This window comes from Spea bombifrons, chromosome 11, assembly GCF_027358695.1.
Source record: "Spea bombifrons isolate aSpeBom1 chromosome 11, aSpeBom1.2.pri, whole genome shotgun sequence".
Taxonomy (NCBI): domain Eukaryota; kingdom Metazoa; phylum Chordata; class Amphibia; order Anura; family Pelobatidae; genus Spea; species Spea bombifrons.
This window is the reverse complement of record NC_071097.1, coordinates 13,007,142-13,030,446: the sequence shown is the minus strand read 5'-3', so window position 1 is coordinate 13,030,446 and position 23,305 is coordinate 13,007,142. Positions and strand designations below refer to the sequence as shown.

Genomic DNA, 23,305 nt, shown 5'->3' with positions numbered 1-23,305 from the left:
TCCCATTCGACTCGACAAGCTGAGGCAATCAGCTTCGTGGACTACATTTCCCATGTTGCTGTTCGGCAACGCATTCCGAGCCTTTGACAAAATCAGAAGAGCAACCGGACAATTTTTCACCGAGGTGCATCTCGGGATATGTAGTTTATAAATCATTTGGTCACGTGTTGTACTTTATTGCTTTTTTTATTTTTATTTTTTTAAATGGCATTAAGCGACGCTGTGGAGCAAATACGAGTTTCCAGAGTGTAAGCAAACGCTGCTTGTATTCCTGTTCTTGTCGGCTAGTTGATCTGGGATATTGTGAACTACCAGCCTCCATTGTAATGGCTACTATAAACACTGCAATTGATGCATAAACAGACATTTTAGGTGCTGGAGGCCTGACGTTTAAAACGCGTTACCAGATTAGTCGAAGAATATTTCAAGGACAAATTAGACGCGGGATTTCTATGAAAATGTGTATGTTATGATTTATTGAGATTTTTTAAGGTTAAATTTGTTGCTTAATAAAGTGCCAAGTTGTTGCGCTTTTTTTAAACTTGTATTTATGAAAAGAACGCCCAAAAATGGATCATGGTGTCTGTGTATATTTTTTTGATTTAATTTCACTAATTTTTATTTTTAATTATTTATTAGGGTTAGGTGTTCATACAAGTACTTTTTAAGGATGACTGGACATTTTTTTTTAAACTTTTTATGTTTTAAAGTCTCTACAATTTTTTTTTTAGATCAGGACGGCCAAGTTTTTCATTCATTTCTTTGCTCGCTATTCAAATTTATTTAAATCTTTATATATTTTCTTCTTCATGCAGATTATTTTGTATTTATTTATTTTACCATCAGCAAGAAAATTGTAATTAAGTTGCTTTAGGTCTGTTACACCTTCTTTGTGTAAGTTTGCATCATTTTTAATGGGAAGGTGGATGAATGATTTCCAAATAAATTGGATATAAGGAAAATCGGATCAAGTGAAATTTGTCTGCAGCTGTTGTATGCTTAAAGATAGTTGATTAGGTCCTGTTTGTACTGTATGTGCACAAATACTGTAATTCTATTTGTCCACCTAGAATGCCTCCTTTCATTCTTGATGTTTGTTTCCTTTGCGAGCCAATGTGTTAATCTTTGTGTCTTAGAAAATAGGTTCCCCTTGTAACCTTTTCACCTCATTCTGTATTTTTATGGTTTCCTACTGCCAGTTTGGGTCTTCCATCCATTGCTTTTGTTTCATTCCATTGATCTCACTTTTTTTGTAAAAAGAGACTGAAGTAATAGGTTGGGTTGGGGCACTTTGCCATTAAGGTTTGCGTAGTGTTGCTTTTTTGTTCCTGGATAACTTTTACTGTTGAATTTGGTACCTAAAGAGGACAATGTATGTTTGAAGGGCATTTAACAAGAACCTTTTGGAACGGCACCTTCTGGTTGGGAGTGTGTAGCATCTTTCCTCCTCTAATTCCCTTTTGTTATTTAGAATTGATGACTGAGGATGGATGACATATTGTATTTACGAACAGGTTTGTGTGCAGAAGGCACTTTATAGAATCTTTATAGAGTCTTCGTATGAGATGTTGGCCTCCATTCTATCAGACTTTCTTCTTCTTCTTCTTCTTCTTTTTTTTTTTTTTTTTAAATGATCACTAAAAACCCACCTATTCCTAGAAGCATATAACCTTCCCTCAACCGCCATCTGACATGCCCACCTGGAAGATCATCCCATGTCTCCCTTGCTACAATGAACTCGTTTTCTCCCAAGCAGTTCTCTCCTACTATCTCACTTTTCCCTTAAACACCCAATGTTGTAACGTATGTTGTCATTTTCTTAATACATCTCAATATGTATAGCTTGGGGGAAAGACGAGACAAGGGGGATGTTGAAAGATGGTTGAGAGAAACATTTAAATACTTTTTTCAAAGTGAAAATGTTGGCACAAAAGGCCATAGTCTAAAACGGAGGGTTTCAGAGGTTTAGATGTAATATAGGGAAGTTTTATTTTACTACATGGTGTGGTAGATAAATGGAACAGCCTCCCATTAGAAGAGTAAGGGAATTTGAACTTCCATGGACTAGTTTGTTTCTATTTCTATGTTAAATTGTACTTGTTAATTGTTATCATCTCATTACAATTCTTGCAAAGATCAGTGTCCCTACTATCAGCAGAACCAATATTTTACACGATGCGTATGTGTTAATCAGTCATGCATGGGCATGGCATGTTAATGCATTTGCATATGATACACATCATGAGTGCAAATTAATAGTTGGTATATTCCCTAGATTTTGAGACCACTCGTATCAATATTAGTGATGACTTTTGTTATGTATTTAGTAGAGTTTAGACACGATACACAGTTTAATCTATGGAATCAGTTGTGGGAAATGCATGTTTCCTTGGCAGGCATGCAGTTTGTCTTGATTAACTTAGTTACCTGCATATTGCAAGCCAGTGGTTTTTTTTTTGTACTGTCGATTAGCATGTACAAATCATGCAATGACGTTTTTCATAGTTAAAATCATAAAATATTTGTACAGATGGTCGCCTCTTTCAACTGTTTTTTGGTAACTTTTAGTAATGTTATGCAATGCTCTGCTGCAATGCTCGTTGACTTCTGAATATCACGTTTAACATAGACGAATACAGCTTCTCCCTTGTCAGATCCGAAGGAATTCGCCCGTGTTCGGTATTGTTCGGCTAGTGCCTTGGCGCATGCGCGGCAGGATTCCGCTTGTTCTTGCTGTCAGTGTGAGGAGACTCACGTACAGCGAACAGGGGGCTGGAGAAGCGGCCGCGCGCGAGAGAGGGGTGGAGAGGAGAAGTGGTGGGGGGGAGGATATAAAATACGGGCCGGAGCCTGGGGCTCACACTCCATAGGGACCGGCAAACGTCAGCGTTCAGAGAAGGGGAAGCAGTCCGGTGTTTGGGAAAGTCGTGGCCGACGTGAGGTGAGCGCTGCCTGCAGGGGGACATTCTCTGCACCCATACATATCCACAAAGTTACTGGCAAAGTTACACTGGGCGCTTGCCCTGCATTATGGCTGTCATTAAATCACTTCCATAAACTGTCTTTTCGTCCCGTTACGGGATGGACTGAACCTTTAAGAATCATGACGCCTACAGCTTGATGCGCCGATTGTATGACAGGAACCCTGTTGTCACATCAGCTGCAATTAACATGCGCAACAACCCCATTATATCTGAATGAATTGTAACTGTTAATGTTGTAGTAACGGACGAAGTATGCAATTGTTTATGGACCGTTCATTGATTTGTTTCTTGTAGATGGCAAACGGTAGGCTGGTATTAGTAAATAATATTCAATGTGTGTTTTGTTATGCCTGAAATTCATACTTTATTATGTAATGTTACATTGTAATTCCCCCTCCTGCTACATTATACACAGTAAACGTCTAACCTCTCACCCTATTCACACCTAAAGCCGTTTCAAGTATTGCTGCGTGTAGCCGGGATGTTTGCTTCCTCCGCTGGCGATTCATTCTAGTGCTCTCAAGTGCATCTCACTAACCTGTTGCTCCGAACACATTTCCATTTAATGCCTGTAAATGATTAACCCCCTTTAGTTTCTCAGCTTCATCGGCACAGGGTTTAGATGCGGTTGGCGCATGGCAAGTGAAATGCACAGCCTCATACAGCTACAGTGATTTATTTTGCTGATTATAATGGCGAATAGTTTCCTTTTAATCTTTAAGTTTAGTGTGTGTGTTCTTCATGTGTAAAGATCTTCACATTTAAGACATGTTTGTGCCGTTTAGCATGTGTTGCCTGTTTCCCGGAATGATCACTCCAATCCAGAAGCAGCTTCAGCAGCAGCGATCTCATCTCACAGAAAATTCTAGTCCTCCTTGTGACTTACGTGGAAAAAGGGGCTGTTTTCAGAGAGAGAGAGAGAGATCCGGAATTGTGGGGCTCTGTGCTGAGCAGTTTAGGGGATGACGTGTCCTGTAAGATACCCTCAATGTCTGAAACTCTCTCATGAAGTGATGTGATTCTTCTGGAGAGTGGAGTGCGTGTGGATGCGGGGGGAGATATTTCAATAAGACATTCTCCAGCCGGGGGAGGGGTATATGTAGAGAGATATACGTGGCAGCACATTCCAGCACCAACCTTGGTCTTCCACTCCAAAACTTCTCCAAACAAGCTGTTTCCGCTATTTTATTTACTTTTTACTCTGATTTATAGAAAGTGCTCTTCTTTTGGGTAGAAGTGATATATATATTTTAGCTAAACAAGAAAGAAAGAAAAGATCCATCCTTAGGGAAGCAGCATCCTGGTTTTATTATAGCAAGCATAAGCTGTAGAAGTTAAGTAATGTTTGTATATATACATATTTTATTTATTTTTTATAGAGTGACATTACATATTGTGTGTGTGTATATATATATATATATATATATATTATAGAGAGAGAGAAAGTAAGAGATATAGATTTTTGAGAAACAGAGTAGCAGAGAGAACTGATATAAACTGAAATTAATTATATTTGCTAGTATTTTTTTTCATATGTTTACTTCAGATGTCAATGCCATTTAGTAACTTCATTTATTAGGACTGTTGTGACTTTTAGCCTAGGTAATATAAAATATAGTAATGTTATTAAAAGATTTGTGTTTTTTTATTGCTTATTGAGCAGTGCTGCCTCTTTATAGGATGCCTCTTTACAAATCAATAATAATAATAATGTGTCCTTTGCCTTGGTCTTCTTCCTAGCCTACTGTAAAGACCAGTAACCATCCAGCCAGATTATCCACAAATTGGCCTAAAGATGTATAACTGCCGCCCAGTTGTGTGTTGTCTGGTTGCTAATGGCATGTTTATTAAAATGCCCATGGCTCATAGAAAGCACTCATTACAATTTAAGATCTTCCACGTGTGTAAAACCTGGAGCTGGTTTCCTATAAAACAAAACAAGGGGTGTGGCTATAATTTTGGAAGACCCCCAGGCCTACGTGACTATCGCCATTCATTTAATGGCCTACAGGCCACATAGCACACTGTACACGTGTATGAATACGGTTTGGGTGTGCTCAGAGATACTCTGTTCGCATCTGGGACACGGAGGGGTTAATGCATATACAGTGCATGTTGCTCCTGTTTAATAGCTATATACGATCACTTTGTGAGAACAGAATTGGCTGGTTAAATACTTTCCGCAGTAATATACAGTAATGGAGTAATTAATTTACAGGATGGTGAAGATTATAAAAAAAAAAAAAAACACCTTCCTGGGAATGTGGGGGAATTTATTCCATCCTCTTGGAACATAAAAGTTAATGCATTTTCTAGAGGTTGTGCTTCTGAAAGTTAAACAGAATATTTGTTTTAGCTAAAAGCATTATTTTCATTCTGTGGCCTATGGTTCATTTAGGGGGCTAAGCGTAGTAATATTTATTTTGCCTCCACTCATCTAAGCCAAAATCTAATTGATATCTGGGTTTATCTGCAATGAAACCTAAATTCTTGCATAATTGATTCAGTAGTTAAGCATTTTTGCGAAGCCAAATATTATTCTAAGCACATTTGCATTACAGTGTTCAGTAATCATACAGCAGGGAATGAGTTACTAGCATTTAAACCCCTGCATCCCCTGGGGGAACCAAATTGCATTCCAACGTAGCCTGAATAAATTTGAGTCACCAGTCTTTTGCCCTCCCGGTTTAGCACTTCACTGCATACTTACCAGTGAAATCTTTGTATGCCTTGGACAAGTAACCATTTGTTTAAATTGGCCAGCAGTAATTGTATCCTGTCTGCCCTGTAGGTGCTATTACCCAAAGACATAATGTATACAGCACCCATAATAAAGTACAATATACAGAAAGCTAAAAGATCAATGCCCTGTTGTACTTCTTTACATGAGATACCTAGCAGTATTCCATATCACTTCAAAAAGATAACACACACCTAAAATTAACGGTATATGCTTAAAAGTGCCTAAAATTTGTGCCTGTGGGGCAAGGTTGACACGTGGGTGTGTATGTATGTATTTATATATATAATGTTGTTTTGTTAAGGTAGTCAAGCTCATGTGGTGATATCATCACAGATAAGAAGTCTTACTTTAATGATTCGTTATGTAGTATTGCTCAAATTGGTAAATTTTGTAATTGATATTATTAGTACATAGCCGGTACAGGAAATTTTAAACACACGTTTAACAAATCTGGTCATTAACAGGAATGCCAACTTGTGTTTTCATGTGACAGATACCAATATGTTCATTATAGGAGTGAAAAGAAGGTTGCAACAAAAGATTTTTTTTTTCCAGAAAAAAAAAGGAAGCCATGTTACCACATTTAATAATGTGAATAAAATAGCAATGTGGGCTTTTCTCTTGCCCAGAAATGAGGGAAGGTGACAGAGTTACTTTAAAATATGAGCAGGGAAACAGAAACCTACTACATGATTGAAATCTTCACTAAAAGATTTTCTGTGATCCAGTTTGTAAGTCACACAGACATTTCAAGATAAATGGCTACATTCTATTCTATTAACGCATTGATTTTAGGTGACAGGCTGAATAAGGCAGCAAAATTTACCACAGCAAGAATGTTGTTTGCTGTTTTATTTGGACAGCTTATATCTGGCTGGATCATTTACTGATTGTGTTTTTAAAGAATTCTTATCAATATATTTATGCTTTTGATTGTCCTATTGTTTCTTTTGTTTTCGTGGGTACAAATTATTACTTGCATGTGTGTCCCAGTATTTTTTTTTTTTTGTTAACATTAAGTAACATTGATATACTGAAGATGCAACTATACCAGGTTCCACTTAAGTCTTTTGAGTGTTTTTGTTGGAATTGTTGGCTATTTATCCAGTTGACCATTTGTGAGGTCAGGCACTGATGTTGGACGAGAATGCCTGGCTCACAACCTCTGTTCCAGTTCATCCCAAAGGTGTTCGATGGAGTTGAGGTCAGGTCTGCCTGTGGGCAGTGAAGTTCTTCCACGCTAGACTCATCCAACCGTGTCTTTGGTTGTGCATAGTCTTTTTCCAAATATGGTCATACTGCCCCCATGTTCTATGTGGGACATCTTTGAAGCAGTGCACCTCACTTTACCCCATCAAACCATATATGTTTGAAAACTAGACACCCCAGGATATTCCAAATGCTGGTGGTGGGGGGGGTAAAAGTCCACATTTGGGAAGTGCAATTTTTTTTTGAAATTTTCAACATCTGGTCAGTCTGTGCTCATGTCCTATTTTTTTGTGACATCTTTGATTAAATCATACATTACCATGCCGGTAATTTAACTGTTTCCATGTGAGGATTTTTGTAAAACTATAGCGCCAATTTTAGGACTTGCTCATAAAAAGAAACTTGCTCCATTGACTTGCATGGTTAAATGCAGTATCTGTCTCTGCCTCTGAACACTCATTCACTCACTTATTCATTCATCCATTCTCTCTTCCAAACCCCCTTACCAAATCTGCAAATTTCACCGGTCTGGGGGCCGGGCGAGCGACACTGGGGTCTTGCTGATGTCTATGAAGCCAAACAGTTGCCCAACGCTGTGGCGCTCGCGCACTGTGGGAAAGCAGGAACCTCTGCAGTAAGCTGCGTGCCCGCGTTAGGCGGCTATCAGGCCGGATAGATATCTGTGCGGCCCCATTTCAGCTTGGCCAGCCCCATGACTTGCCGGCACACCAGAAAATCTCCCAGTCAAGCCCTGTTCTCTATGCAAAAGTAATGGTGTGCGTTTTGTTACTCCTGGCTTGGGTTAACAAGAAAAGCAGTTAAATGCTGCTTGTCATGCTATTGGAATAACAATCTTAATTAATCTTCTTTTTGTTACCGTTGAATAAATTTACTGCTTGTCTACTGAAGGCAAACTCTTTCAGTTCCACCTCCTTTTTTATAATACTAAAATCTGGAATGGTTCGCGGGGTTATTTACAGCAGAACACTGACTGGATTGTGTGTTTTCTCTGGCACGGCCTCATGGTTTTTTCGGTTGTCACTTTCCCCATCCAGGAGTACATAATGTGGTCTTATAACTAGAGTGCATGCCTAGCTTTAAATATTCTTGAACAGTTGGGTAATAAACCTCATGAGGAAAGTTTAAAATGTATAACTTCTGGTAGGTGAAGAGTTGGCATTCCATATACTAACTGAATACTAGTAATATAGCAATCCTTATAACATGTATAGGTATTAGCTATAGCATAAGCTGCATTACAATTAGAATGTTTTACTATCCAAGTCCTTGAAATGATACATTACAACCAACTTTGGAAAGTGGGTGGGGGGTAGGTACTGAGATCCTTTTTCCCCGGAGCCACCTCTTCTAAACCATTTCCCTTGGCCGTCAAACCTTGCCTGTCTTATCTTATCTGAATCTGTCTTATTGGGGAATCAATAATAAAATAAAAATCACCGTTCATTTTTTTTTGTTACAAAATATTTGACCAAGCTCATTCGTTTTTTTTTTTTTTACAAATAGATGATAATGATCTGAATATCGGTAACTCTTGCAAGCATAAGGCAATATTGAAGTACCCTACATCTGGGAAGTCCTTTGGTTAGTAAATGTGGGATGTTTATTGCAGAGGCACACAATGTGTATTCAAATAATGCACCTTCTCGGTAGCCTGCAGGATCACCAAATATTTGGAAATTTTGATGTTTCTATGGCTTGAAAAAGTTGAAAAAAGGTCATGGTGTAAAAATGTTGGAAAATATCTTTCAAGCAGTAAGTGTTGGCAGCAAAACCTTTGCAACAAAAAAAACCCTGAATTCCAGGGATCTTTCCAAGGAAATTGGCTGCTTCTGAACTGAGAAAGCTTCCTGTAACTACCAGAACTTGTGAGCTGTGCCATGCCTAAGGTCAATATAGGCTACTTTTTATTTTATCCAAGAATATTATTTCATGGTTGAACGTGTCTAATCACGGAATGATAGCGCTTTTTTTTGCAAGTATGCATTATGGGAAAGCTTGCAGAGATGGATCCATTTTCAGTTATTTGATAAGTGGTACCACCTGGAAGTATAGAACTAGTGACACTTTAGTGATGAAGTAAAGTATTACTATACAAAAAAAAAACCCCATTACTATTTATTAGTGGTTTCCACTGCAAAAAAAGGCAGAGAAATGGCAACAAAGGGAGAAAAATTGCCATTTCAAATTCCACTTGGCATTTTGAATTTGTGGGCAGCACAGTGTAAGCCAAGTTGGCAAATGCTCGCAACGCAGCGTGTGGAGGAGGATAATTTTCATTCTTGGTTGCTGTGATTCAAAGGATCTGAATAACACATAACCCCTAGCGATGTGAGAACGAGGATGATGAAGTCATATTTAGAACCAGCTCCGGAATGTGCATGAAACTGGGAGCATAATATGGGAGCTGGTGTTTGCTCTGGTGAAAAGTACCGTATATCATAATAAAATAATGTGTTATCACTATAATTTTTTCTTCATTTTCTGTTCTGCACGGCAATCTTACTTTTTCATGACCATAGTTGCTCCCCTTTGCTCCCGTTGCTATTAATGCCATCAGCAGACCTGTCTATTCCTGTAGACTTTTCCTATATCAGTAATTGGGGTCTCACAGCTGGAGAACTACATGCTATATACCACTGTCATACAGCAAGATAGGCCTATACTTTTTTGGCACTGGTTTATTAAAAGTACAATTTTACATAACCTTATCCCTGAAAAATGCGTACAGATTTGTATTAAGCTTTGCATTTTTGTCCTGATGCCTATGAGCCAGTTATCCAATGTTATTGAGTTTGTTCCTCTTGTAGTGAGTAACCCTTTGAGAGTTAGAGTAAAATGCAATAAACGTATTGGAGTTACACACCCGCGTGTTAAATCGATATAACACGTTGCTGCAGGTTTTTACTGAAATATCATACGGTTTTAATGTTTGGTGAATAAATTATTCTGTATGTTCATTCTAAATTCCTTTTCAGTAGTTCTACCCATTATGTTGCCAATTTGTTACTGCTTTGTGGCGGTAGCATTCATGAATTTAGCTTAACACAGACATAATCTAAGCAATAGAATTATGATTACATTGTTTTTTTTAATATTATTATTATTATGATTGTATTAATTTAAAAAGCAAGACTCCAAAACTTTTTGTTAAGTTTGTTTACTGGGCCAACCTAGAAAAAGACATAGAATTGCATGAGCTTCTGGACCTCAAAGGTATCTTCTTCCATCTCAAAGATTAAAGAAATAATTTATGTCTCTATATAGTGCATTGACATTTTATGTGGACAGTAATAAGAGAATTGGAACATGTTAAGTGGGATAGAGAATCTTGTAATATGTGAGTGAAATACCCCTCTCTTATTTTACAGGTTTGCCAATATATGCTACATCACCATGAACATATACCATCTGTTGATAGCCCTGGGATTATTTTCCCTATGTTGTGCTCACACAGACTTCTTTACATCCATTGGTAAGTTCTATTTTAGGTTGTTTGTTTTCTTATCTCTTGCTCTACAGAATCTGGTTGCAGTTTATAATGAAAATACCATTTTTCTTTCATTTGCACCATGAAAGATTTCATTAACAGTAGCAGCCCAAGATAGCCCAGTACATTACATCTTATTACCATCTCAGACAAAAACAAGGCTCAGAGAGGTAATGGGAAAGATAGATTCGGTGCCTATGTATGTAGTTACAGTAAAGTTCTCTTATGAAAATGCATTATCTGTAAGATAATCTCTTATTTATGTATGTATATGAATGTGTGTATATATTTGAATTTTCAGATGATCCATGCAGGTTTCAAGATTTGTTTCCCAATCTTCATGATCTTCATCTGTTTGATTTCTAGGTCACATGACAGATTTGCTGAGCACAGAGAAAGACCTGGTGACATCACTGAAAGATTATATTAAGGCAGAAGAGGTGAAACTGGCAGAAATTAAGAAGTAAGTCAGATCTACAATGTGGCAGTGTACAGTATATACTTCCGTACAGCAGAACGTATATCATCCACCTAATGTAATTGGAACAATAGACTTTTATTGACAAGTGACCACTAATTGTTATAGGTAAAATGCGTTTCATGGCTGTGGATGACATTACTTGTTTCAGCGTTAATAGCGCAGAGAGAGTTTACCTCTAATAGTTTCCTGTGGAGACGTTTGGTTTATATATCGGCTGTAGGGAAGCACCCACACCAATTAAATTATATTTAAAAAAAAAGTGCTTTAGGGTATAATTTAGCTTTAACATGTCACTGCTTTGTATCTACATAAACAGGTGTGATTTGGATAGGGTTCAGTATTTTTTTTATTAATGTTTAGCACATACCATTAATTTCTGTGTAAACAATTTTGTGCCAATTGTTAAACAGCTACTGCAGGTGACTTTCATTTTCCAGCTCCGTTATTAATGTAGTCAAACATGCCATCTGCTCCAGTCTTCCTGCTTTGAGGCTCTGTGTCTGCATGCATACGTTTCCTCAGCGTGACGAACGAGGACTTTTTTATGTATTTATTTTTTTCTCTAAACCTGCAGGTGGGCAGAAAGGTTGGATCAACTGACAGAAATAGCTGTCAAGGACCCTGAGGGGTTCTTGGGGCACCCAGTCAATGCTTTTAAATTGATGAAGCGACTCAATACTGAATGGGCTGAGCTAGAAAATCTAGTGCTGAAGGACATGTCTGATGGTACGGTACATTTTTTTCTTTAATGCACTACTAGAGTGAATGGGAACCCAATCAAGACCATTACGTGCTAGATTGCAAGATAAATGGACTTCGGCATGTAGTAGATTTCTCTCCTTCACACTGATGTACAGTACATCCATGATTCTTTGTACATTGTTAGGAATCTCAGGATGATTACTTCACAAAGTGAAAAATATTTAAATGGCTACTTTTTCCTAACCATAGCTTTGGCTGTATTTGCCCATTATATATTCTCCTTTTGAACGTTTGTGAATTCGTTGATCGCTCTTTGTATTGTAAGAAGGCCTTCCTCACTGTCTTCACAGGATTTATCTCCAACCTAACTATTCAGAGACAGTATTTCCCCAATGATGAGGACCAGACGGGGGCAGCAAAAGCCTTGCTTCGTCTGCAAGATACTTACAATCTTGACACAGAGACCATCTCCAGGGGTAATCTTCCAGGTAATTGTAATATTATTTATCACTAGTAAAAAATGAATATAGTATGTGTATGTGCTGAAGCACCTCTTCTAAACTCGTCTGTCCCTAGGTGTGAAGCACAAAACTTCATTAACCGCTGGAGACTGTTTTGAATTGGGTAAAGTTGCCTACACGGATGCAGACTATTATCACACAGAGCTGTGGATGGGGCAGGCTCTGCGACAGCTGGATGATGGAGAAGAGTCCTCCATTGACAAAGTTGTAGTTCTAGATTACCTTAGCTATGCTGTGTACCAACAAGGAGATTTGGACAAAGCTTTGATGCTAACGAAGAGACTACTGGAACTGGGTAAGGAATCAAGTTATAGAGTAAAATGCTCCATACTTCTCTAGTAGCTGTTAAGTCTGTGTTCTACAGTAAACAGGCATACTGATGGTCGCTTAATGAGCAGTAAACATGATTAATGTAAATGCGTTTTATTTGTGCTGGAAATTATTTTATTACTAGGCCAAAACAGCATTTTTTTCTGGTGTTTGTTGGCCAAAGCGTCTGCTCAGCTGCGAGTAGTTCCCCAGCAGTATGCATCAGATGATGGTACGCTTTCTTCAGAAACTAGGATTGTTAAAAGTATGCAAAGTTTTTCCGCTTCGCTTCCTCATTGCAGCCATTTCTCTAATTGCAGAATGTTTAACAAGTAACTTGTTAAAACTGTACAGGTTACTCAACTAAGAATATAAATATACCGGTATTTCACCTGCATCAAAAAGGCCGGTGACATTTACTGGAACAGTTATAAAAGCATTTTGGATAATAAACTCATTTTAAATGTACAGTGGGTTTACTCCTGATGCCTATGTCAGTCTGCAATTTTGACTTGACAAGTATGGCCTTCTCAAATCTACTTCGGTAAAATAACATTTTTCACTAATGCTGAAGAAATGGAAAGCGTAAACCCGTATTTGCTTGGCATGAGTGGTAGGTAAGAGGAACAAGGATGTAGCATTCCTATCTGGCTTTTACCTGCTGTTTGCATGTCTCTTTATTTGTTAAGGAAATTAAGTTCTCTTGTAAATGAAACACTCCCCCTATTATAAACAATGCACTGGCACCTTTGCAATGTCAACAAGGAATAAGTTATGTAATCCGTAGTTAGATCTTTGGACAGTATTTTCTAACCTGACTGCATGTTGTAGGCAGGGGCATAACTAGAACCTGCAGAGCCACTGTGCAAAAATGGTCCCCGGGACCCCAACTTCACCAACCAACACGTGTCACCATTTCCCCAAACAGCTTATGAGTGTCACCTTTGCCCCCAAGAAGCTTACCAGTGTCATTTTAAACCCCAAACAGTCTGCCCGTGTTGTTATTGCCCCACAAGCAGTATGCTAATCCATACAAAAAAACACTCCCTCTCAAACCACTTGTATGTAAACATTCATGTTCACACACAAACACAACACATACACATACACATGCTCATATATACAAGTGCTTTCACATACAGATTCATGTTCACACACACTTATACATAGACGCTCATACTCGCATTCACACAGTCATATATTACCCCACCCCCTTACCTCTCTTGCACATTGTGTGTGTGCGAGCAGCCTCAGTTTCACTGGGGGGTCATCTGACGTATTGTATAATCCTGTTTTTCCATGCCAGTTTAAAATTGGACCCTTTATGGGGTTTTTCCAAACTAATCTTGTGTCTTGTAAATGCTTGTATAACTTGGCATTGTATGTTGAGTCTTTTTAGTGGACAATATAAAATTAATTTGACCGCTCTCAAAATTCCACCTTCAATTGTTAGCTATTTGCCCATAACTCTCTCAATAATGTTTGAATCTTAGATCCTGAGCATCAAAGAGGAAATGGGAATTTGAAATACTTTGAATATATCATGTCAAAGGAGCAAAATAAATCTAGTACAGCTACGTCTGAGGGGGCCAGGAAAGGACGGCCTTTGGATCACCTACCCGAGAGACAGAAATATGAGATGCTCTGCCGTGGAGAAGGGGTTAAAATGGTAATACCACTGTTTGGGAGAAAATATAAAACGTGTGTGTGTGTGTGTGTGTGTGTGTGTGTATATAATATAGGTACAAGAAAGTGGACAGAAGTTATTTGTTGGTCTCGGTATCATTCATAAGTATGTACAATGTGGACTGATGGTATTGCACTGATGCCATGTAATTGTCTTCTGCACCATGCTTACTTTTTGAATAAAACTATTAATCTTCTATTTTTGTAGACCCCTCGCAGGCAAAAGAAACTTTTTTGCCGTTACTACAATGGGAACAAAAGCCCACAGTTTATTCTCTCTCCAACGAAGCAGGAAGATGAATGGGATAAGCCCTGGATTGTACGTTACCATGATATAATTTCAGATGAGGAGATTACTAAGGTTCAAGAACTTGCAAAGCCAAGGGTATGTTTATCGGGGTTCCTTTTATTAATGTGTTATGCCCTCTTCTGTGAATTTGATTAACAGAATGCATATGTGCAACTATATGTGAATGTTTCTTTTTCTTTTCTTATGCATTCATAAGTAAAAATGCCTTATCTGAAAACACAAGTATTTTCTCAGTCTTAACCTCTTACTTTTTACCTGCTACTTTAACAAATAAAGGCTTCTGATTGGTTGGGTGAATGCTACTTTATGTTTGTTACAATTTTTGTGATTGGTTGGCTTCACAGCTGAGGCGAGCCACCATTTCAAACCCTATAACAGGAGTCCTGGAGACTGCACCCTACAGAATTAGCAAAAGGTAAGAGGAAAGGATTTCATGCCATATCTGTAATGCATTGCTTGCATTAGGGGCAAAGGTGTCGAAGGAACTGAGGTAACAGGACAATGTTCCTGATATATCGGTCCTGTCTATAATGTCAATGCTAGTGCAGAGTGTCCAACGTTCTTTTTATTATGCAGAAGTTTTTCTTTTCCCACTTTATGTTTTTAGCCCCTTAAGGACAATGGGCGGTCCCTAGACCCATTGAAAACAATGCATTAATGTCATTAAGGGGTTAATATTGGTGGCCGTGTCCATATATTTGTATTTGGGAATATTATACGTATGTGTACTTTATTTTTCCCGTTTTGTTCAGACATTTTCATTGAACGCGGCCCATTTCATTTATTTTCGAGTGGGATAAGACATAACTTCTAAAAATAAAAATGGCACGTAGGAACTCTGCACTAGTATTTCTACTAAAAAGTGAAAGGACATTGAATAGTGAACCAGGATAAAGCTTCGTTCATGTTCCCGAGGAGACTCCCACAGATTTGCTCAGTGGCATTCCACCCAAACCAATCTGAATCCTTGGCACGGCTTAAAAATGCCTGCTCATAAATTAAACCAAAGTCCTTTCTCTTTTTGTAGCTTAGGAGGGCTACAGTGCATGACCCAGTGACAGGAAAACTGACCACAGCACAATACAGAGTCTCTAAGAGGTAAGGGCAAGTGTTTTCGTGAACCTGCTGCGTTGACAAATGGATTGCCCCACCCTCCAAATACCTTTCCCAAATGTGCTTGGAGAAGTTTGGGATTTTCAAGCAAGAAGTTAATTTTACAGTTTGACAAGCGGTGTAACAGAAGTGCCAGTTTTGATGTTGACAAACCAGTGATACGCAAAAGTATCGGGGTAAACCATTGCTAGCACGTGCCCATTTGTGTTATGCTTCGCTGTCCTTGTGAAAGAGTTCTTCTACATCTTGGAGACTTATTACTAACAGCTGGTGGCATGTAGAGGGAAGGGACACTTGCATGATCGTGTACTGGGAAGCTCTTGGCAATGTATCTGACAGGAAGATCGCATCCTCAATGGTCTCGAGTGTTGCTGGGTACAGGATCTTCTTTAACTATATTAAAGCGGTGGATCAGTCAGCACTATGTTCATGTGTACCAACATATCGCAATGCATGAACAGAAATTCATCTGTCATATGGAAATAATACTGCGAACGGCAAGCCTGACATAGTGTAGGATCACGTAGAAGCCAAGAAAGCTTTGTTTTGGAGAATTAAATCGCTGTCCTTTTTTGCGCTGATTCTCATTTTTGTGCTTTCTTCACCCTGTTCCTTGTTATGTCCCACATTATGTCCCACCTAGAACACTGTTTTAGGGTACAGAGAGATTCAATGCAATTCAAGATATTGGCTCTCAGCGCCCTCTGGTTGCAGATGTGTGTTGGATAATATTTCTCGTTAAATGTCTCGTTTGGTTTTTCCATCAAGGATTGTAATTACGTGGGTATATGTATCCATATAGTTTGTAATATACAACATTTAAATACAAGCACCAACGTTTTTTTGTAGAATGACGAACCAATTTGTACCCCATTCTAGAATAGCCTGACTAAAATCTAAAAGTACAGTGAGTGTTAAGTTTAATTTTTATTTGCAAATAATACAAATGTATGATACGAGGCCTACCAAACAGTGTAAGCATGCTGCAAAAACAGTGTATTGGCTGTACAATGTATACAAAAAACCAAAAACTGTCTGCGCTTCTTACCCTAATAAAGTTGGCAACAAATATATAAACATAATATAAATGAGAGGTTTTGGTTATATGAATTGGCCAAAGCATAATTAAGCTCACCCGCCATGTCAAGGCACACTCTCAATAGGGTGAGAACCTACTCTCACCTCCTACATAGTGGGCACACAAAGCAGTTTATACTGCTACCAAAACCTTATTAATGTGTTGGGGGAGGTGCAATTAAACCTCCTCCCTATTAACCCCCGGACAGCAAGCTGCAACCAGACTGATGAGGAGCCAACAACCTCAAATATGTGCAAACAGGGAATACTATTTTTATAGACCTGATTTATGCCTGAATGCTAAATGGAATAATATTGCTTTTTTAATGATAATATTTTGACTGCGAAGGTATACTTTCTGATTACACACAAAATAAAAACAATACAATGTCTTGCTTTAGTGCTTGGTTGTCTGGTTATGAAGATCCTGTGGTGGACAAACTCAACCAAAGAATACAAGCGCTAACGGGTCTTGATGTATCTACAGCTGAAGAGCTTCAAGTAAGTGAAACTTTTTATAAGTGGCAAAAACCCGCTGTGATATGGCCACTATGGCTACTGCTATTTAGTCATATTTTCTATTCAGTTTTTTTCCACCTCATCTTCTGGGGCATTGAAGCCATACAACTGTTGGGTTCAGCAGGCCCCATAATCTCTTACGGGAATCCTTAATAAAAGTGTTACCGTTAGAGGGTCATATATTAATATTCGTAATTAGAAAGGAAAATAATTGAAAATGACCAATTAAAGGCTATACTTAAGGGAAAAATCCTGCAATTATTGAAACGTTAATAGTGATGGTATAGCCACATCCAGATTATAAATAATATTTAAACTTCTAGTAATATTTAAAAGAATAATTAAAATTCATCTAAAAAAGTAAATAGGGAATATAAGTATAATTCACATAAAGAAGAGAATCTGATGTTGAAGAGGCTTGATCAGAAACCCTCTAAATATCCTGTCTACAAACAAATGTGACAGAAAACTGAGAAATCTGTTAACCTACCTCAATCTGTATCTTATTGTACATCAAGATCCCTGAGCTTAAACTCCAAGTGCCTGAATCAATGGCAGCGAGGGTATGTCGCCTGGAGTTAATAGCTCCCCATTTTTGTTTATGGTAGGATATTAATTTGATCTGGTATTGAATAGGAACTTTGTAGACTTGTCTGGGATACGGTGGAAGCCGTTTGATGCCACAGCTACAAAATATAGATCTGAATAACCTAAACAGAAGGCTAGATAAAACCCAAGCATAAAACATACTACTATTGCTTTTTGTATCATTTTATGTTTAAATAAACCTAAACTACTGGAGAACCATCCTTTTTAATTTAATAACAATGCCCCCCCCCTCAAATAATATAATCAGCCCGTGGAGTAGTGTGTCCTATATTATGCTTTTGTTAATTTTTCTGTCCCTCCTCATCATGTGGCTGTAAAGGGCATTCCCATGGCTTCATGGGTTTATAGCCCCCTGACTAATAAGCTGCCTACTTTATGAACTTTTAGCTATAATACCTTTAAAGAAATATCACTCACCGCTACGAAAGGAAACCCTAACTGGCCACATATGTTCACGCTTAATACACGCTGTGTTCTGCTTCTCATAGGTAGCCAACTATGGAGTTGGAGGCCAATATGAGCCCCATTTTGATTTTGGAAGGGTAAGTCCAGCTTTTAAAGTTGATTGAAATATCTCCCAATTGTGTTTTTTTGTCTTTCAGGTGGCAAATTATGGAATGGGAGGACAATATGAACCCCACTTTGATTTTGCACGGGCAAGTAAAGTGTTAGCGAACTCCATTAATGCAGCACCTCCCTGCATCTCTTCCAGGGATAATTCTAGATCTAAAAATAATTCTAGATCTAATTGCACGTCTTTGTGCACGTGTTTGTGTTTGGACTGCTGCTTTAATGATTCCCTTGGTTGGGCATATAAAGGATTAAACTTAACCTAGACAGCTTTGAAGGAGGCCTTTAGTTTCTAATGCGTCCAGTGGGTCATATAACATGACAACGCACCTAATACAAGGAGAAAAGGAGAAATCTCTATACAAATTTTTGTGACATTGCTGATCGAACAAAACCTAAATGATTTAAAATGTTTGAAATAAAATCGTAGGTAGACAGCAGAGGATTAAAGCTATTAGTTGTATTGATCTAATTGAGGGAATGCTTTAAATACAAAGCACATTCAGAGCCACAGTTATAAAATGGGTGTTCGTTATTTGATGTGTTCACCGGCCTAACTAGTTCATTAGTCTTAAACCACATCTACAAATTATACACAGCTATTTCATTTTTTTAGTGCTTCTGATGTAATTACAGTAAGCCACCAATCCCGTCTCCCTAAAACATGTCGGTGTGTTTGTTCCTGGGAAAAGCTTTTGTAAGAGGCAGATTTAAGGACCTCAAGCGTGTTTCTATATTCAAATACATTTCTAAAAATCAAGATAAATTTCCAGGCGTCTCCCACAAACTAGAGAATGCGCTTTGATGTTTGATCCCGTTTAGCAGCAGTTTGCATTCAATTTTGTTTGTAGATAACTCATAATGGATTAGTGGATTCTGTAAACACTGATAACTTTTTAATGCACTAAATCTGTCCTTTCAGAGTTTGTAAAATCTGCTCCGTTATCCTTACGCGTGTGCGCTGTCATAACGTTTGTAGAGCCTTCCTTATCACCACCTGTGTCTTGTCTTAATTGTTGGTTTTACTGCTATGTGTGTGTGGATATTTATACACGCCATGACTTATTTGCTGTTATGTCTTGTACAGAAAGATGAACCTGATGCATTTAAAGAGCTTGGTACAGGCAACAGGATCGCTACCTGGCTATTTTATGTAAGTTGCTGCTGATGTTAACGTAAACTGTTTTACATCATGCTACATTACTGCAAGTTACTCCCGCAGCATAGACATGTGGGCCATGAATTTACTTTTGTTTTGTGGCTACAATTGTGTGTGTATTTGTGTCAGCTACAAATAGCATATTAATGCGGTAGCTATTCGAATTGGTGATCATTTTATCTCCAGAGGACAATTCTTAAAATCTAAGCCACTCTGTGAGAACATTAATGCAGCCCTTTTCTTTTTTCCCAATCTTAATCTATTTCCTTGCAGGATAACCTTTCCTGTAATGCCAATGTTTCTATATTTCCTTTGTCAATAGCCACCTTTAATATAAAGAGCCTAACCCTTATTGTATTTTAATGTTATGTTCTATTTCCCAGCATACATTCATGTTTTTATCCATCTGAGTTTGATTAGATTACAGTAATATTATTTCTCGATTTGTGCCCAGGGTTACAGTATTCTTATGCTTTTAATATTGCAATTTCAGGCATATCATAAACTTTCTATGTTCCATATAACAAACAAACAATTGCTTCCCCCTCTATAAAAAGGGAGCACGGTTAACATTAACATACTTGCAGAAACCAAGTTCCAATCACGTCTTCCCTTTGGAGGATTTTCTTTATATTTCCTTTTGTTCCATTTCTCATGAAACAACTGATTCCATTCCATTATAATGTAGACTTTGATCATTTACATTCAAACTTCTGTGAACTAGTAACCTAATCTTAGTTTTTTGTTTGGGGGGGTTGCAATTAGCTCTTCTGCTATTAGCTCACTAGGTATCACCTGCTCACCTATTTCTAAATTCTGTATTTACAGATGAGTGATGTCGCAGCAGGTGGCGCTACCGTCTTCCCCGAAGTTGGAGCTGCTGTCTATCCAAAAAAGGTAAAATATATATATATTTTTAAACCTCTAGAACAAAAGTAAAATAATGGCAAAATTCAAACACTTTATAAGTTTATAAACTTTGCGGTAGGTCACCACGGTTTTCCCTTGAAAGTTTCTATACAAGTGATCAGAGCTTTAGGCATCATATGATCCATAAAGGCTGCTTTGGTTCATTGATCCATGGGTACTAATTTTGTTAATGTCGGATTGTAATCAAAACAAGTCAATAATTATGAAGCGATTGGCCTATGTAACACCATTCATAGTGTGTTTTATGCACCTGCTGGGAACAAGCTCATTTAAACTTTCTGACATGGGCGCTGTAAACAACAGTTGAGTGGTGGAATGCAGACATTTGGGTACACAAACCAGGACCGTGGTGTCTTAATCCCATGTACGTTGGAAGTCTTGGAATAGTGAATTCTAGTAAGAAATAAAAGCCACTGGTTGGCCCTAATCAGTGTTCTGAATCTTTGGAAAGTAAGATATGCGTGATATTTGTTAATAAATAGTGCTGCTTTTACTTGCGTGTCTAAGCTGATGTACAGTATCTACATGTGACAAAGTTAAGGAAATTATCTTCCTGTAAGATATTTTCTATCAGAGATGGTTATAAAATATAAGTTGCTACAAACTGAGGGGATGGGTTCATCTCATTTTATTATTTTTCATAACAAACTCTTGCATACCCCACTGAGCTGGGAATCCTACTAAAAGGATTGTTACTGCAATATGCAAATGTTTGGTGGATTCAGCCTAGTAGACAGAATAATTGACTTCTATATGTTTTATTTCATCCTACCTTAGGGAACAGCAGTTTTCTGGTACAATCTGTTTGAAAGTGGTGAAGGGGACTATAGCACAAGACACGCAGCCTGTCCTGTCTTAGTTGGAAATAAATGGGGTGAGTATTGATCCCATACTAGTCTATTAAGTGAAATAATCGTAATACTAAAAAGGAGTAGGGTCTCGCAAAAGGAGGGACAAAGGTGACCAATATTTCTCACAATTAACTATTCTTATGCTCCTTGATGGGAAAGAAACAAAAAACAAAGCATAATTGTCTTTTTTTTTTTTCCCCTTTTCCCTTCAGTATCCAATAAATGGATCCATGAACGTGGGCAGGAATTCCGAAGGCCGTGTAAATTGTCAGAGTTGGAATAAAGCAAAATAACACAACCTGTGAAAAACAAATCCACATCTCAATCACAAAGCTGTCCAGACTGTGCGTTGTCCAGTTTGCTAGAAATTGATGCAGTTCACCGGAAACGTTTAAAGGGATTCCGTAATTGTGGGAGAAGCGTTTAATATAAATTTTTCTCTTTTCTTTTTTTATCGTTATGAAAAGAGCATGCGTATGAGCATAATCTAAAAGGTTAAAAATATGTCCTGGAGGACACACCATTTGTTGTACACTTCCTAAAGACTTTATTTTTTTTTTTATTCCTTAAACCATGTTACTTATACCCCAAGCAAGTGACCGTTTTACATAATGTTTTTTCCAGACTTTCTTTCAACTTGGGGGAAAAAACAAATGAAAAAAAAAAGTGGAAACCTGTTTTTGAGCGCACAGTGCTTTTGCAGGATTGTTAAGGACAATATATTTTTCTATATTGCTTCTATAAAGAGATTCCACAGTATACGATTATGAGGTATTATACCTAGCAGGTACTAAAATAATCTAAAATGTCATTTATAGAAGTATTGCAATGAGTCTCACTTAGGATTTCTGCCCTTCTATTTCTCAAGTGTAGACAATCATGAGTGCTAATGTTCTATAGAGAAAATAAACCTTTTTATATTGGGAGAAGGGATTGCTGCTCTTAAATGTGAGTTTACCAATGTGCTAGTTTCTCTGTAATATGAACCGTTTCATTCTGCAATACAACTGGCCTTAAAAAACAGGATCTAGTAATGAAAAGCCATGGTGACTTTCTTGTATATTAATCACATCGCCCGTAATGTTTTCAGAACATATCTTAGGTCTTCTCTTGCTGCACTCCAATTTAAACAAACTGTCTTGGTTGATGTATGTTACGAACAGCCTTCTTTTTGGTATTTAAGTCTTAACCTTTTTTTTTTTACTTGCATTTTACTCCAGTCTCTAATACAATACTGGAAAGCATTCCCCAAGTATTGCAGGTATCCGAAAGTCACCTGTAAATGGTATATTTGCAAAGGGGCAATACACTAAACAGCGATCTCATTAGGTAGACACCACCTCTCCAATCCTACTTTACCATTAAAGATCTTGGTAGTGTTTCAGTTGGATTTCTGTTATTACCTGTGTGCTCTAGGTGTAGGAATTTATTTTGTCCTTATCAAATCTTTTGCTGACTTGAGAATATGTATGGCTGTTTAGAGACCCAAAAATGAAATTAGCTGTGTGTAATAATCGTATGAATTAGTAGTGCATACCTGTTATTGCATTTTACGATCAACTGATAAATTATACAGTTCGGGACCTTTTGAAAATGACCTCTGACAGCTATGTGTAAGCGTTAATATGAGACGAGATTCCCTTCAAGGATGGTTACTGCTTTTTGGAAGCCTGAAGATATAGTTAAGTGCCTTAGCTTTCCAAATAACAATCCTGGCATGGAACAGTGTTTGACACTTTTTGCAAATTCCCCAATGTTTTTGTCCTCAACATAGAGTTAAAAAGAAAAAAATCAATTAACTGGACTGCGCTCAGCATTGGTACCATCCTTTTCCTGCATTTTGTTTGATAAAATGATTTGGGGTTTTTTTTGTATTTGAAAAATGTGTGGCCAGAATTTTGACCTATTTATAACCATTTTAAAAATGTATTTTTTGTACATGTGGAATGTGAAGTGCATAGGAAATGCAATGGAAGGAACGGCGTGACTGAAACATCTCTGTATTCAAAAAGTTACAACTTTGT

At 37.8% G+C, this 23,305-nt stretch overlaps 1 protein-coding gene across 6 annotated transcripts; it reads left to right on the top strand.

Annotated features, from left to right (window-relative positions):
- The first annotated feature begins 189 nt into the window (after positions 1–189).
- Positions 190–21,998, top strand: P4HA1 (prolyl 4-hydroxylase subunit alpha 1). 6 transcript variants are annotated; one of them, XM_053451318.1, is made up of 16 exons: positions 190–248; positions 10,326–10,429; positions 10,811–10,907; positions 11,500–11,651; positions 11,978–12,115; positions 12,204–12,443; positions 13,951–14,126; positions 14,352–14,528; positions 14,798–14,868; positions 15,486–15,551; positions 17,045–17,144; positions 18,260–18,313; positions 19,429–19,494; positions 20,329–20,397; positions 21,208–21,304; positions 21,494–21,998. In XM_053451318.1, the coding sequence occupies exons 1-16, from the start codon at positions 205–207 to the stop codon at positions 21,562–21,564; spliced, it is 1,722 nt and encodes a 573-aa protein (XP_053307293.1). In that variant the 5' UTR covers positions 190–204; the 3' UTR covers positions 21,565–21,998. The 6 variants fall into 6 exon arrangements, with proteins under 6 accessions (XP_053307293.1, XP_053307290.1, XP_053307291.1 ...); XM_053451315.1 differs by lacking the exon at positions 14,798–14,868 and having other exon boundaries at positions 15,481–15,551; XM_053451316.1 differs by lacking the exons at positions 14,798–14,868; positions 18,260–18,313 and adding an exon at positions 18,374–18,427 and having other exon boundaries at positions 15,481–15,551; positions 21,494–21,994.
- The last annotated feature ends 1,307 nt before the right edge of the window (positions 21,999–23,305 follow it).